The following is a 15521-nucleotide window of genomic DNA, read 5'->3' on the forward strand; positions in this document are numbered from 1 at the left end:
CACTGGAAGGACATTATAGGGTTAATGTGTTATTGTAAGGCCCTGTTTCTTGCAGTCCTTTTGGCATCTTGACTCTTGCACAGTGTGGGGGGGAGGGGGAGGGGGGGGGGGGGGGGCTTTACTCTACTGAGCTGTTCTGTGAATGAGAGGATGTGCCTGTTTCTGCACTGAGCTGTACTTTATTTTAGGCTTCCTGACTGAAATGGCTGCCAAAGGGTGGCAGTGGTTGGCTGTGCCAAGCAGTCATACACTTAGTGGCCAGTTTATTAGGTACACCCACCGAGTACCAGGTCAGGCCCCCCTTTGTCTCCAGAACAGCCTGACTTCTTCGGGGCATGGCTTCTACATGGTGTGGCGTTGCTCAGTTGGCATAAAGGGACCTAACATGTGCCAAGAAAACATTCCCCACACCATTACACCACCACCATTAGCCTGTACTGTTGTCACCAGGCAGGATGGGGCCATGGACTCATGCTGTTTATGCCAAATCCTGACTCTGCCATCAGCATGATGCAACAGGAACCAGGATTCGTCGGACCAGGCAATGTTTTCCCACTCCTCAATTATCCAGTATTGGTGATAGTGTGCCCACTGGAGACGCTTCTTTTTGTTTTTAGCTGATAGGTGTGGTTGTCTGCTGCAATAGCACATCCGTGACAAGGATCGAAGAGTTGTGCATTCCGAGATGCCGTTCTGTTAACTGGCACAATTCGTGCACGATTCTTGACATTCTCCTTCGACCTCTCTTATCAACAAACTGTTTTCGCCCACAGGACTGCCACTGACTGGATTTATTTGTTTTTTTTCTCCCACACCATTCTCGGTAAAACCTAGACAATGCTAAAAAAAAAAAAACAGGAGGGCGGCCGTTCTGAGATACTGGATCCGGCGCACCTGTCACCAACGATCATACCACGCTCGAAGTCGCTTAGGTCTCTCGTTTTGCCCTTCTAATGTTCAATCGAACAGTAACTGAATGCCTCAATGCCTGTCTGCCTGCTTTATATAGCACGCCACGGCCACGTGACTCACTGTCTGTAGGAGCGATCAATTTTCGTGAACAGGGTGTACCTAATAAACTGGCCACTGATAGTATACAGTAGCTTGTAAGGCAAAGGCCCCTGTGACATTGATCCATTTCTTTACTTCAACCTTTGTGTGAATGGGAGGCCAGAGAAGTGAGAGAAAGGCCATTGTTTAGTGCCATGGTAGTATCTCCTTGACTTTGCTTATTTTTCCCACCACTGTCTTTGGAAGCTCCTGTCATTGAAAACAGTGCTGCTGCTATTTCCACTCCCTCAGAATAATCTGTCTGGACTGTGGGACTTTTTAGGTGTTTATAAGTACTGCTCTGGGCACACATCATGTGATTTTATGATGGCTTCTCCTTCCATGTACTCAGAAGTCAGAATGAGAGACAGAAGAGAGGAACCTTGGAATAGACTAAACTAAACACTAAACTAAACCTTATTAATTAATTACATAATTTACAAGCCCAATACTCAAATCAAATCAAATGTTATTTGTCACATGCTTCGTAAGCAATGGGTGTAAACGAACAGTGAAATGCTTACATATGGGCCCTTCCCAACAATGCATAGAGAAATAATATACAAATAATAACATGAGGAATAAATACACAATGAGTTACTATAACTTGACTATACTGTATACACTGGGTATCAGTACCGAGTCGATGTGCAGGGGTATGAGGTAATTGAGGTAGATATGTACATATAGGTAGGGATAAATTGACTAGGCAACAGTATATATAATTAACAGTTACAGCAGCGTATGTGATGAGGCAAAAGAGTTTGTGCAAAAAGGGTCATTGCAGATAGTCCGGGTAGCTATATTGTGTAGACAACACCAGACATAGCTCCTAGAATTAGCTCTCTCTCCTAGTGGTTTCTATTTTAAAGACTTACCACAGTACATAACTGATTATAAGCTATAAAACATACTAATTACCCAGACCTTGATTAAATAAACTAAATCTACTTGTAGAATCGCAATGCTTGTCACTTGACTTTGAGCCAGTCAGAGAGCACAAACCGTCACGTGGGGGAGATGATAGAAGTGACCACAAAATGTATAATTCCCTTTTCATCAGAATTGTTTTAACTGAAACAATAAAGCTGCATAAGACATATTTATTTTCTAGAGCAAGTCTTTACATCTTTTGCATCTAGCTAAGGAGTTTTGTGCTTGAAGAAGGATGTTTTTGTTAGGTTCAGTTTGATAATGTCCCCCTGCGCATTAGTTAGCTTGCTAACTGAGCAAGGCAGTCACACACACTTCACATGAAACGAATGGGGTGGTACGTGCAGTACATTGCACACAACACTAAATGCTTTACCAAGCTAGCTATTTAGCTAGTAATTCCCTCTCCATTATCGCATGTGCCAGTTTGCTTGCTAGCTAATGTGAGCTAAACAGTTTGCATTGCCATTTAGCACAACATTGCTAGCTAGCTAGCTAACTTACTCCTCTGACTCTCGACAGCTAACAGGTAGCTGCTTCATTCAAAAACAAATCCATTGTGATTTAATTAAATAATGTTGCTAGCTACGGTAATAATCTAGTTGTGGCCATCTGGTTAGTATCGACAAGGGCTTACTTCAAATTTTAGCTAGCTAGCAACAACATTAGCACAGCTTGCTAGTTAGCTTACATTAGCTACAGCAACCACAAGCCAAACACACTACTGCCACGTTGTGGCCTGGAGTGTTTAAATGAAGCAAAACAGTGGTAAAACTGTTCTCTGTGAACAACAAAAAGTGAACTGCCGACAGATTTCTCTGTCAGATTTCTCGGTGTGTCTGACCCTTAACCGTAGTGGCTATTTCTAGCCATGTCGATACACTTCTTTGAAGTCCAAAATGAACACCAACTGTCCCACTGGATCAATGGCTGTCCAGGTTTGACCACGCTGCTGGATGCCTGACCAGGGTCAAATTCAGTAGGGTACACATGCCAGAGCGAAAAACATTATGCATCAGAAAATGAAAGTCTCTATTCTTATTGGACCAATTCAGGTAGTACATCCTCGTTTTTAAATGTTTCAAAATGTTTCAAAGCATTTTGAGGCGGCAGGTAGGCTAGTGGTTAGAGCGTTGGGCCAGTAACCGAAAGGTTGCTGGATCAAATCCCTGGGTTGACTAGGTAAAAATCTGTCATTCTGCCACTGAACAAGGCAGTTAACCCACTGTTCCCCGGGAGGGTGTCATTGTAAATAAGAATTTGTTCTTAACTGACTTGCCTAGTTAAAGAAAGGTTCAATGTAAAAAAAAAAGTATAATATTCTCCGTACTGAACATAAACATGATTTGAATGGAGGACTGATGTGACATTACTTGAGAGAGTGGAAGTACAGTAAACATGATAAGTTAAAATATATTATGTCATGACTGTAGTTGTAAGTGAAACCAGTTGCACTGTAAGATTAAAAGTCACAGCCCTTTTGTTATTGTCAGTCATTATGATTCTCTTCCCTGAAATGGACACCTCTTATCAGTACTTTATCCCTACATGATGCAATGCTTGACAAGCTGGGATTTGTCTGTGAGTCATATCAGTGCCTTCTGAAAGTATTCACACCTGTTGACTTTTTCCCACATTTTGTTGTGTTACAGCCTGAATTTAAAATGGATTAAATTGAGATGGAATTTCGTTTTTTGAAATTTTAACAAATGAATAAACTAAATAAAGCTGAAATGTCTTGAGTCATTAAGTATTCAAACCCTTTGTTATGGCAAGCCTAAATACGTTCAGAAGTAAAATTTGCTTAACAAGTCGCATAGTAAGTTGCATGAACTCTGTGTGCAATAATAGTGTTTAACAAGATTTTGGAATGATTACTCCATCTCTGTACCCACATATATAATTATCTGTAAGGTCCCTCAGTCGAGTAGTGTATTTCAAGCACAGATTCAACCACAAAGACCAGGTAGGATTTCCAATGCCTCACAAAGAAGGGCACCTATTGGTAGATGGGTAAAAAATTGCAGACACTGAATAATCCCTTTGAACATGGTGAAGTTATTAATTACGCTTTGGATGGTGTATTATAACACCCAGTCACTACAAAGATACAGGCGTCCTTCCTAACTCAGTTGCCTGAGATTAATGAAATCTCACAGGGATTTCACCATGAGGCTAATGGTGATTTTAATGGCTGTGATACAAGAAAACTGAGGATCAAAAACATTGTATTTGCTTGTCATCGGCAAGGGAGTTTTTGGGGGATAAAAATAAACAGTATAGAGCTAAGCACAGCCAAAATCCTAGAGGAAAACCTGGTTCAGTATGCTTTCCAGACACTTGGAGAGAAATTCACCTTTTTGCAGGACAATAATCTAAAACTCAAGGCCAAATATACACTGGAGTTCATTGGAGGCTGCTGAAGGGAGGATGGCTCATAATAGTGGCTGGACCGGAGCAAATAGAATGGCATCAAACACATGGAAACCATGTGTTTGATGTATTTGATGCCATTCCACTGATTCCGCTCCAGCCATAACCACGAGCCCATCCTCCCCATTTAAGGTGGCACCTACCTCCTGTGCTGGATTTGCTTACCAAGACGACATTGAATGTTCCTGAGTGGCCTAGTTACAGTTTTGACATAATCGTCTTGAAAATCTATGGCAAGACTTGACAGTAGCTGTTTAGCAATGATCAACAACCAACTTGACAGAGCTAGAAGAGTTTTAAAAAGAATAATGGGCAAATATTGTACAATCTTAGAGACTTACCCAAAAAAGACTAATCGCCGCCAAATGTGATTCTAACATGTATTGATTCAGGGGGTTGAATACTTATCAAGTCAAGATATATTAGTGTTTTATTTTTCATGAATCTAAAAAATATATATATAATTTTGACATGACAAAGTATTTTGTGTAGATTGTTGGAGAAAAAAAGACAATCCATTTTAATCCCAATTTGTACATTTTTGGGGGTGAAAAGTCAAACGGGTGTGAATACTTTCTGAAGGCGCTATATGTGATCACATTAAAACATCTATAAATCAATTAAATAATTAGATATGGCCGATGACGTGTAGTTTTACAATGTATATTCAACATATTCCCCTCTGGCATTTTGCAATCTCACATGATGTTCCAATGTTTAACCGGTTAAAAAGTCATTTTCAAAGGTATTCCTCTCCTTTGGTTTTAGACTCCAAAGGGTAACCTTTCAAGTGGAACCTGGCAACAGTGAAAGTGAAACAGATTAATGAAGTCAGAGGTCAAGAGCTGTTAGGTAACACATTTAACACACTTCCATGGCCCTGGATGGACTGTTGCACTTCCACACATCAACAGTTAGTTTCTCATTAACTTAAGGTTATGCTAAGAGAGGGCCTGGATTCCACACACTCTGTTCGTCTAGCAGTGACCAGATCCTTGTTTTGTTGATGATCCAGACCATGTGTGCTAATGAGGAGTATATTTACGTTTGCCTGTCCTGCAGTGTGTGCATTTGTGTTTAACTTGCAGATTACCGACTGGATCAACTTCAATGTCTTGGAGAAGGCCTCAAGTAAGGGTCATTAGTTTTGCCAGGCAATGGAGAATATATGATGGGGAATTGCCAGGGCTCACTTGTCAATTTCAATGGGACTTTCCTGGTTGAATAAAATATTAAATAAAAGTCCAACATCACAAGGTTTATTGGATATAAACGTTATAATGTGTTGGTGAGTGCGAGTGATGACTATGTGCCAGTAGGTTGTGATAAGGTACTGCAGTCATCAGCTGATGGTCATAATGTTTAATCTGACTGTCAGGACCCGGTTACGAACTCAGGTCTCCGGTGTGAGAAACAGTCACTTAGCAAACTGAGCCACTAATAGTCAGCAGAACCCAGAAGATGAGGCAGACACAGCAGTACTTGAGACGGTGTTTTAATAAAGTAAAAAGGAAAGATCTTCAGGCAAAAATATAAATCCACAACGTCAAAAGTAATACCAAGAGAAAAAGGTAATCCTCCAAGTCAAAAGGTAAATCCACAAGGAGGTAGGTACAGCAGGAAAAAGCCTCAAAAGATAATCAAAAATAAATAAACGAGAACAAAAACAGAGTACCACAAGAGAGTCCAACTGGAGCAATCAAAAATAAATAAACGAGAACAAAAACAGAGTACCACAAGAGAGTCCAACTGGAGTAACAAATGTTCACAGCATGGCTGGGGCTGGGTGCTAACATTCAAACACAGAGCAAAGAACTGAGGAAAACTAAGGGTTTAAATACATTCAAGGGAAACGAGGCCCAGGTGCAAATAATAACTGGAAACAAGGGAAAACAAAAGGGCCAAAAAAGCACAATGGGGGCATCTAGTGGCCAAAATCGGAACAATCCTAGCCAAATCCTGACACTGACATCATGTTATTTGTTACAGAAGGAAGCTGGGCAGGTCTGAGTAGATCAGATGGGACTGGAACTATTCTCCCTGACTTTAATGGAGTGTTTAGCTGCTAAACCAGCACTGGTATTTATGAGATCCAGTCCTGACCTATACTACCAATTAAATCTAATAATGTGGTTGTAAAAACAGCCTCTGATTACTCTGTATATAATATACCTCATCACACACATTGGTAAGTAATATTGGGTTTTGATGAAATTATTCTTCACTATTTTAGAACATTTAAGTAAGATTTATAATATTTCAAAGTGAAATAATTGTAGGCCCATGTTCTCTCAACCTGTCCCTCAAGAGGGCACCATTCTCTAAAGATTACCCCTCTTACACACATTCCACAAACTCAGTGGTACTGTATCCAACCAGCTACTACTGGATTTATTTCAAACTTAAACTGTCATCCTTAGTTGCACCATAATAATGAGCATTGGTGGTCAATGATACAGCAAATTCATCCTGTCTCTGGGCTTTGAGCAGGGAAGGGTGTTGCCTTGGACACTCCCTGAAGACTCCATTTGTATTAATGAGTCTCTGGCTATACTCATGTATTATGTAGTAAGCAGCCTCAGGCCAGTAGGATCACACATTGTAACGTCCTGAAGGCCTAGCTCAGCTCAGCTCTACCCAGTCGCAGTTGTGATTTACTTAACGTTTATGGAGAAAGAGAGCGAGGGAAAAGGAGATATATGTTCAGGGAGAGCGGGAGAGAGAAGGAGTGATATAGCAGCAGGTGTCTGGTACACTACTATGGCAGTGGTGGATTTAAAACACTGTACTTTTTTATTAACAAGGGTATAGGCTGGATGGATATTTTTTCCTCTCTCAGGTGCAATTCTGTTCACTAACATTTGGCGCAATCCCTAGTCCCAGACTCCCAGCCCAGTAGTGAATTCTCTGCAGCTTTACACGCACACTATTTATATATTAACCAAATGAAAAAGGCAGCTAATAACCACTGACAGTGACAGCACCTTTGAGACACATCTGGATTAGGCATAGGCCTAAATTACCAATCACCCATCAGTATTCTGCCTCAAAACTGACCAATGTATGACCTCATGTTATTGCCTGTTTTTTTCATGGTAATTTTAGGGGAAATATTTTATGTTGTATAGCACTAAGTAAAGTGTGTTTGTCTTAATTTCAGTTGGTATTGTAGTTATTGCCCAACGAGCGCAATTGAGTGTGCTCGGTGTGTTAGATGTGTTTGATGAACCAGGGATTGACATTGTTGTGGGTGATACACTGTAGGATGTGAAAAATGTGTAGTACAAATAAAGCACATACAGTAAAAATGCAGACGAATATTTTTGGATCCAGAATTCATTAAAATATGTTTGCCTTTGAAATTCAAGGACATCAGCCTCACAAACGTGTCACATCTGACATAGAACATACAGTCTGATCTTTTTATAACTGTCTCAGCATGGGCTCACTCCTCTGGGATGTACCACTCATTGCAGAGAAAATTAGATTTGTCAAGGATCTGACAAATTATACTGATTGTCTAGTTAATTTACTGACCTCAGAGTAAGACGGAAAATAGTTAATAACCCATGATGTTCTCTTCAGTAAAGAGCTAATATTATGACAACGTGACTAATTGCCATTTTGATATGCTGTTTTTTGGGAGGTTGATTGTTTTGATGAATAGAGTTTTTATCCAGATTTTGTACGTTTTGCGAGTCTGAGGGGAAAAAGTGTTTGTATTTTTTGAAATTGAGTCTGTTGGTTGTTGGACGTTATTGCATGTTATTGCACAAGATGAATCAATTTGTTGATTACATTGCTAGTTAACTTCTCTCTACCTAAAGACACTACATCAACTTTAATTGCCTTAGTAGTAATCTAATTTATCCATCAGTTAAATACCTATAAGAAATATAATTGTTAGATCTATTCCTATGTTCTACTCAACATTCAATTAGACAAACAAGCTTTAACATACTATAGTTGCATACAGGCTACTGCAATAGTATTCTCCAAACTGATGCCCCCATCTGTGTCAGATGTAAAGTGTCATTCTAAAAAATAGGTTTTAATCAGAAAAATACCTTTTCTCCTTTTCTTAAGGAGCCTTATTAGTCCCTTAATGGAATTGAGCCGCGTTGTGCTGTGACCTTAAGTAAACATTAAACATGTAAGAAAACCTCTGAGTTGCTGTGGAAAATCTGACAGGACTCATTCCGGATGCTTGACGAGAAGGGGAGTAGCAGCAGGCTGCGCTAGAGGTAGGCAGGCAGGGAAGCAGGCAGGGAGGAGGAGTATGTTGCTGCTCCTTCAGTAATGTCGGTATCTCACACACATGCCGTCCCTCTGCTGGGACCATGATGCACTCTCTCCAGAGCCCCCGGGAGCTAACTATGGCTAGGGAGATGTGGCACCTGCTGGGGCGTGACGGGGAACTCAGCGCTCACCTGGTGACGTTGATGTGCTGCATGGGTCAGTATCTCTTCCTGCTTCGCTTTACTCCATCCAGAATCCAAGGATTGGGAATTTCAGTTTCTGACTGAGCAAGGAAGTTTTCCACTAGTTTCTCATTTAGAGGGGGACTTTAAACCTCCCAAGGCTAAATTCTGTTGTGTTATGCTGTGTTGTAAAAGGAGGAGGTTATCTGTGTTATTTGCATTTTGGTTCCAAAGTCAAAGAAGATGCAGATTGCATGATTTACTGGGCTTGTGATTGGTATCAATGTCTTCCTCTGAGGGCTTATATCAGATGGAACTTTAGGCAGAAATATAAAGTAGGACAGACAGGTATCTGGCCTGAATCCTGAATCCCACTTGGCAGCTTTCTCTCTTAATCTTCCTGTGTGAGTCAGGTAATGCAGAGAGAAGTAAGGAGGGTCTCTCCCCCCAAGCTGTGTGTTTCAGGACCATTAGCCTACCGCCATGTGCAGTGTTGTACAGTAATGGATTTTGTTAGGCTAATGATACAGAAATATAGTATAGGGATTTTGTCTGTGTTAGATTCTCTGAGCAAATGTTTTTGTCTGTGTAGCATACCTGGCGAAAGTTTGCCTTGACAGCTCACAATTGAGCCTTTATGTTTCCATTTCTATCCCAGAGAGACTCAAGTCTGTGAGAGCCTGCATGTGGCAGCGGCCAGTCTGGTTGTCATGGATACAGGAAACACAAAATAATGTGGTAGACCGTGTACAATACTGAACCATGAGTAATGGAAGCTATGCCTCATGCATTGAAGTTCATTCTTTTTCATTACGCTTCCAAAAATATCAATCTCTCTGGAGACTACTGTATTCACTAGAAATGAACCCACATGTGTAAGAGTATTAGGATAGTCTTGTATCTAATCATTATGTATGCAGTAGTTCAGAAAGGAAATGTGTACATGTAACCATGCATGGTCTTTGGCGTTAGGGCTCGGCTCATTCACGGTAGCTCACTGCCAGAGCGAAGCATCATACGAAGGTGATAATATAAGTACAGGCAGTGAGCACGATATTAGGGCTGTCACCGAATAAAACAAATGTTGGTCGACTTAGAGTCGTCTGTTCTTTCGACCAATCGAAATTTTCAAACGTGTGTTTTTCCATACAGTATATAGACACACCCTATGTTTAAATAAAATCAACTATATGTAGGCTACTGAGCTTGTCTGCTGCTTTAAGCACTGTGATAAAAAATTGCTCAACTAAAAAACTCTTGGTCGACCAACAGCCTATCGACAAAACATTCAATCAGTCGACTCAATGGAGTCAGCCCTACATGATATGCTATATCAAATCCCCTAAAGAAAGAAACACAAAACCCACAGGTGGAGGCCAGGGTGGTGGTGGGATTTAAGAAACAGCAAGCATAGCGAGTAACAGCTCGATACAGCAGCACGGCAGCAAGAGACACCAGCGCATGCGTGTGCATGACATTCAGCTTTGAGGAAGCATGTGTAGAACTGGTCAACTTAAATAGACCGCATGTAAGTAGAGTGCAAATCCAATTGGTGCAATATCCGCTGATGCTACCACACTCGGATTCCCTTCTGAACTGACCACGCCGAGTGAAGCATATACAGTACATTGATAAGAGGAATGAACGGCTGGCTCATTGTAGTAGTAAATCACAATTCCACTTTTCATGCAAATTACCATCCCCTGTGTGTGTGGGTGTGTGTTTGTGTGTGTGTGTGTGTGTGTTTGTTTGTTTGTGTGTGTGTCTGCATGTGTGTGTCTTAAAGTTACACCATGCTTACTGTATGTATGTAAAGTACTTTGCTAAATGTCTTTTTATGTATTTTTCTCAGATGAAAGAGACAGAGTGCAGAAAAAGACTTTTACAAAATGGATAAACCAACATCTCCTAAAGGTAAGAATTGATTGTCCGCAGAGCTTTTTAGAAACATGCTGTACCATTCATTTTATTTCCCAATTCATTGTTCCTTTTTTTGGATTGGGGAGACTTTATTTGGCCTTCCAGTTCAATGATCTACATAGAGACTGTAATATGAGAGAGAGTGAGGCCTACAGTATGTTTTAATATTGTTGACTTGTATCACAGTTACGGTGGTAGCATACTAGCAACGTTCAGTTTAAGGATGCACATTAATCATGAACATCTCTTGATTTTTCCATGTCACTAAGACTCTTGGTTATTATGAATCCGGTCCCATGGGTAGATCATTTCTCACATACCTCAATGCCTAATTAGTGTATTGTACCTCCACCTCTCTGTCGTCACCTTTAGGCCGTTCTGTGTTGAAATGGTTACTGTTTTTACAACATACAGATGCAAGAGTGATGGTATAATGGTCATGATAATGGAAAGACAGTAGGGCTGGGAATTGCCAGGGACCTCAAGATAGGATATTATTGCGGTACTTAGTTGCCAATACAATATGCATTGCGATTCTCACGATTCTATATGTATTGCAATTCGATATTGCAATGTGATGCTCCAAACGTATTACTCACTAAATGTCTGCTGCTGAGAGACAAGAGGGACCATGAGAAAACAAGTTTTGATCAGTCAAGGAAATGAAATTGGTTAAAACATTTTCGCTCACTATTTAAAAAGTAGCTATAAAATGAAAAATGACTTGAGTTTTGGTGCAGGTACAGCTGACTAGCGCTAGCTAACGCTACCTATAGTAGCATAAAACATCACTAAAAGACAGGCTGTTTCATGTTTTAGTCCTGTCAGTTTCCATGAAGATGAACTATAATGTGTCATTACCTGATGAGGTGAATAACCCATTAAAGAGTGATCAGCAAAGCATCACAGCCTTTCATCCTGGGCTACATAACTGATGATAGATGCTTAGCAGAGGTGCCAATGGGAGATGGCATTTGCTAGCTTGCCAGAGTTTGTACTAACTGCATATCTTCTTCCACCCATCCCATGATGCGGTATACATGTACCCAGTCATTTTCATTGACTCCGAAATAATCTAAATTGCTTTGGTTCATCTGCCATGGAATTAGGGATCCCCTTGTCAGAGGCAGAGTAACTGATTAAATGATTAATTTCCCACTTTCCCATATTGTAAAACAGTATATGAGCAAGCATAAACTATATAAAGACAAGGTGTTTATTATGCATGCAAATCCATGGCAGTTTATTGTGTAATGTGCTTAGGGAGCGAGTTATAATCCCGTTTTTGTCACCTATTCAAGTGATTTAGCCTGATTTATTTGGTCGAAGGCAAAAGTGTTGTAAACCCCCTAAGCTAACACATGGCACATGACAATGTGATCTCATTTGGAGTGACATTTTATGTTGCTAGGGCAGTGGAGCAGGATTATTGGAGTAATGTTGCAACGATGGCATGAGTTACAAGGCTCAACTTTTTTTATACTACAGATGGAGGTCGAATATTTTGGCTATTTGAGCTCAATATTTCATTATTTTCCCCATCATCTTAGATGTTGTTGCCGGTACTACAAACTGTAATACAATATCTGAATTTGAGAGTGAACTGTACACATGGAAAGAAAGGCATTTTAACTACTGTACTCTCCAGTGCCAGGGCCAACATGCCTTATCCCCTGTGACATTGTCCGGGGGAGTTTAAAAGTGCTGAGTAATAGCGTGAGGAAATATTTGGCTGACCAACTAGTAAAAGGGGATCCAGGGAGCGGGTCTATTTTGGTCCCACAGCTGTGCCTGTTTGCTGGGGTTATGTGGGAGAGAGGAGAGGGGATGCCACCTGGCCTGGGTAAAAGCAGGCCACCGGGCAGCTGGGGGATTTCACAGGCCTGGTGGTATTCAGGACAGGAAGAATGGGAGATGGGCCTACAGGGAGGAGAAAGCCTGGGACTGGAGTTGTTAAGTGTGGGGTCAGGATGAGTTATTTGAGGGCCATGGATATGTGTCAAAGCCATGTGCTCCCTCTGTTATACAGAGGTAGGGCACTAGTGTCTGAAGGTAGGTAGGGAACCTGATGGGAATTATGCTAATAAGGCCTTTTTATTTGTATTTATTAAGCATCCCCATTAGCGGCTACTCTTTCTGGGCTTCAGTAACATTAAGGCAGTCCTAAAAAAATATTACATTTCACAACACTTTTCACAACACATTAAGTGTGTGCGCTCAGGCCACTACTCTACTAGCATATCTACAATACAAAATCCATGTGTACGTGTCTGTAGAGTGCGTGTTTTAGCATGTGTATGTGAGTGTTTGTGCCATAACAGATCTCATCCCTGGTACCTTACAGACACCGATTGAGTCTATGAAATGCAGGCTCAGTCAGACCGGAGACATCTCCCTCACATACACCCTAATCACAGAATGGAATGTGGCTGTTGGTTTCCGTCACTTAATCAGTTGCCAGCCCAAGCTTTAGAGGCTCCTCTCAGTTCACACAGACACAGATGAGAGAGTTCTAATAACCCTATTCTATTGCATGAAACAACCTTTCGATGCATAAACAGTATTAAACATAATCTTGTAATTTTTTTATCACAGATTCTAATCACACCTGGGTCAAATACATTGTGTCAAGTACTTGAGCTGCACTTGATTTAGTTTTCCCACTTCAATGCAATAGGCTCAAAAGTGCAAACTCCAAGCTAAATTGACGTACTATTTGACACAAGACTGATTTCAATATTCCAATAGATATGCACCCTCATCATGTTTACTACTGCCCTCCCCAGTGCCTTAATTATTTCAACAGGAAGAGATAATGACGTTCCTTTCCTCTGGCCTTAGGTACGGAAGCATGTAAATGACTTGTATGAAGACCTACGAGATGGACATAACCTGATCTCACTGCTGGAGGTCCTGTCTGGCCAGTCATTGGTGAGTAGTGTGTTGTCATGGTAATGTAGCTCTAGCCTGTTATCACCCCTCATGTATATCTTATGAGTCAGAGGGTATGTCTGAAATGGAACCTTATTCCATAGGATACTTTTGACCAGAGTTCATATATTGTAGGGAATAGGGTGCCATTTTTCAAGACATTTCCTTTTTGGAAATTCTTGAAAGAAAGGTTTGAACAGAGAGTGACATTATACATGATGGTTTGCCTGGCTTCTAAACCCCTAGATAATACAATTAATTCCATTGTTTGATTCTGATTCAAGTAAAGGAAGTTTTCATATATGATTTCTGTTCCCTGGTGCAGTATCACGTTGCATGAGAATTCCAGGAAAGTACAATTTTCTTCACACAAGAAATGTAAATAAGAGTTCAGGGTCCACTTTTTCAGACACATACACTCTTAGAAAAAAAGGGTTCCTGAAGGGGTTCTTCATCTGTCCCCATAGGAGAACCCTTTTTGGATCCAGGTAGAACTCTTTGGGGTTCCATGTAGAACCCTCTGTGGAAAGGGTTCGACATCCCACTGGGCACAGACGTCATCTCAACGTCTAGTTTTGATTTACATTTGGTTGAGAGGTCAACTATTGTGAAATCAACCAACATTTTTAACATGTCATTGGATTTAGGTTAAAAGTTGGGTTAAAAAAAGACATAAAAAAGACATTCCCTTACGTTGTTGACTTTTTGAAAATCCATTCAGTTTTAGTCATCAGATTACATTTTTGTTGTTGAAATGATGTAGAAATAACGTTGATGCAACCAGTTTTTGCCCAGTGGGATGGAACCCAAAAGGGTTCTAACTGGAATCAAAAAGTGTTCTTTAAAGAGATTTCCTATGGGGACAGCCGAAAACCCTTTTATGTTCTAGATAGCACCTTTTTTTCTATGAATGTATTATATCACTTTGTTTATCAATCGGGTCCTGAAGCAACCTCTTGATCAAGAACCAGAATTTACTGTTTTTATATACACTTAAAGCCCACATATGCAGTATATCCTACAGCTATAGTGTCGATCAGATGCATGAATCAGACAATCAGATATGTGAAAACGCCCCAAGACCATTTATGCTTCAAGGCTTGGGAGAAACTAACTGCATTACAATGCTTGTTTTCAATGTTATTGCATTCCAAAAAAAACACGACTTGAAAGAAATGATGGCTGGATTGGAGACGTAGGAATTTTGATTAAGGCTGTTTGTTATCACTCAAATGTCATACTCAAATGTCATCATATTAGAGAATATGAAAATGAATCATAATCATAGCTGTCTTTTGATGTCAGTTGTTTGGTGGGTTGCAGCAGCATGAGTTCTCTGTAACTCATGTCAGGAGAAATTAGGTTCCCTCTAAAATAGGTGTAGCTAATATTTCTCCTTGAAGTCGCCCACACGTTCTTTTGTTTACATCCTGTTTCCTCTCTACCCTCTTCCTCCTCCATTTCTTCTATTTTGGATTTGTTCTGTTCATTTTACGTCCTCCTTTTCATTTGTCCAACTTGTGTCCTTGTCTATTTGTCTCCCCTTGTGTTTCTTTCCTGCGCTCACGTTTACTCGGCCTGGTAAGCCAAGGGAGCGTGATTTCCTCAAGACGTTGCGGTTGGTGAGTTCGGCAGAAGCATGTGCGGTTGAGCAGCATGGAGATGAGCAGGTTGATGATAAGGCGGTTGGTGTGGTTCACCGTCCTCCCCCTTGTAACACGACTAATGCAGCGTGTTCCGTGGACATTAACGAGAGTGGAACAACAATCCCACCACAGGCTTTTTACTTTAGTGGCCCGTAGTAAGCACTATAGCAATCTGTTTATATGGTTA

At 40.7% G+C, this 15521-nt stretch overlaps 1 protein-coding gene across 12 annotated transcripts in view; it reads left to right on the forward strand.

Moving 5' to 3' along the window:
• LOC139571118 (dystonin-like) overlaps positions 1-15521 on the forward strand; it is a 187182-nt gene that overhangs the window by 41138 nt on the left and 130523 nt on the right. For 9 of the 12 annotated variants that reach the window (XM_071393687.1, XM_071393688.1, XM_071393691.1 and 6 more), the window contains exons 5-7: positions 10690-10751; positions 13599-13688; positions 15275-15310. In XM_071393687.1, coding sequence (XP_071249788.1) covers positions 10690-10751; positions 13599-13688; positions 15275-15310 — 188 coding nt within the window. The remainder of the gene's footprint in view (positions 1-10689; positions 10752-13598; positions 13689-15274; positions 15311-15521) is intronic. The other 3 variants (XM_071393697.1, XM_071393698.1, XM_071393699.1) reach the window with 1 other exon arrangement.

Source organism: Salvelinus alpinus, chromosome 3 (assembly GCF_045679555.1).
Source record: "Salvelinus alpinus chromosome 3, SLU_Salpinus.1, whole genome shotgun sequence".
Lineage (NCBI taxonomy): Eukaryota > Metazoa > Chordata > Actinopteri > Salmoniformes > Salmonidae > Salvelinus > Salvelinus alpinus.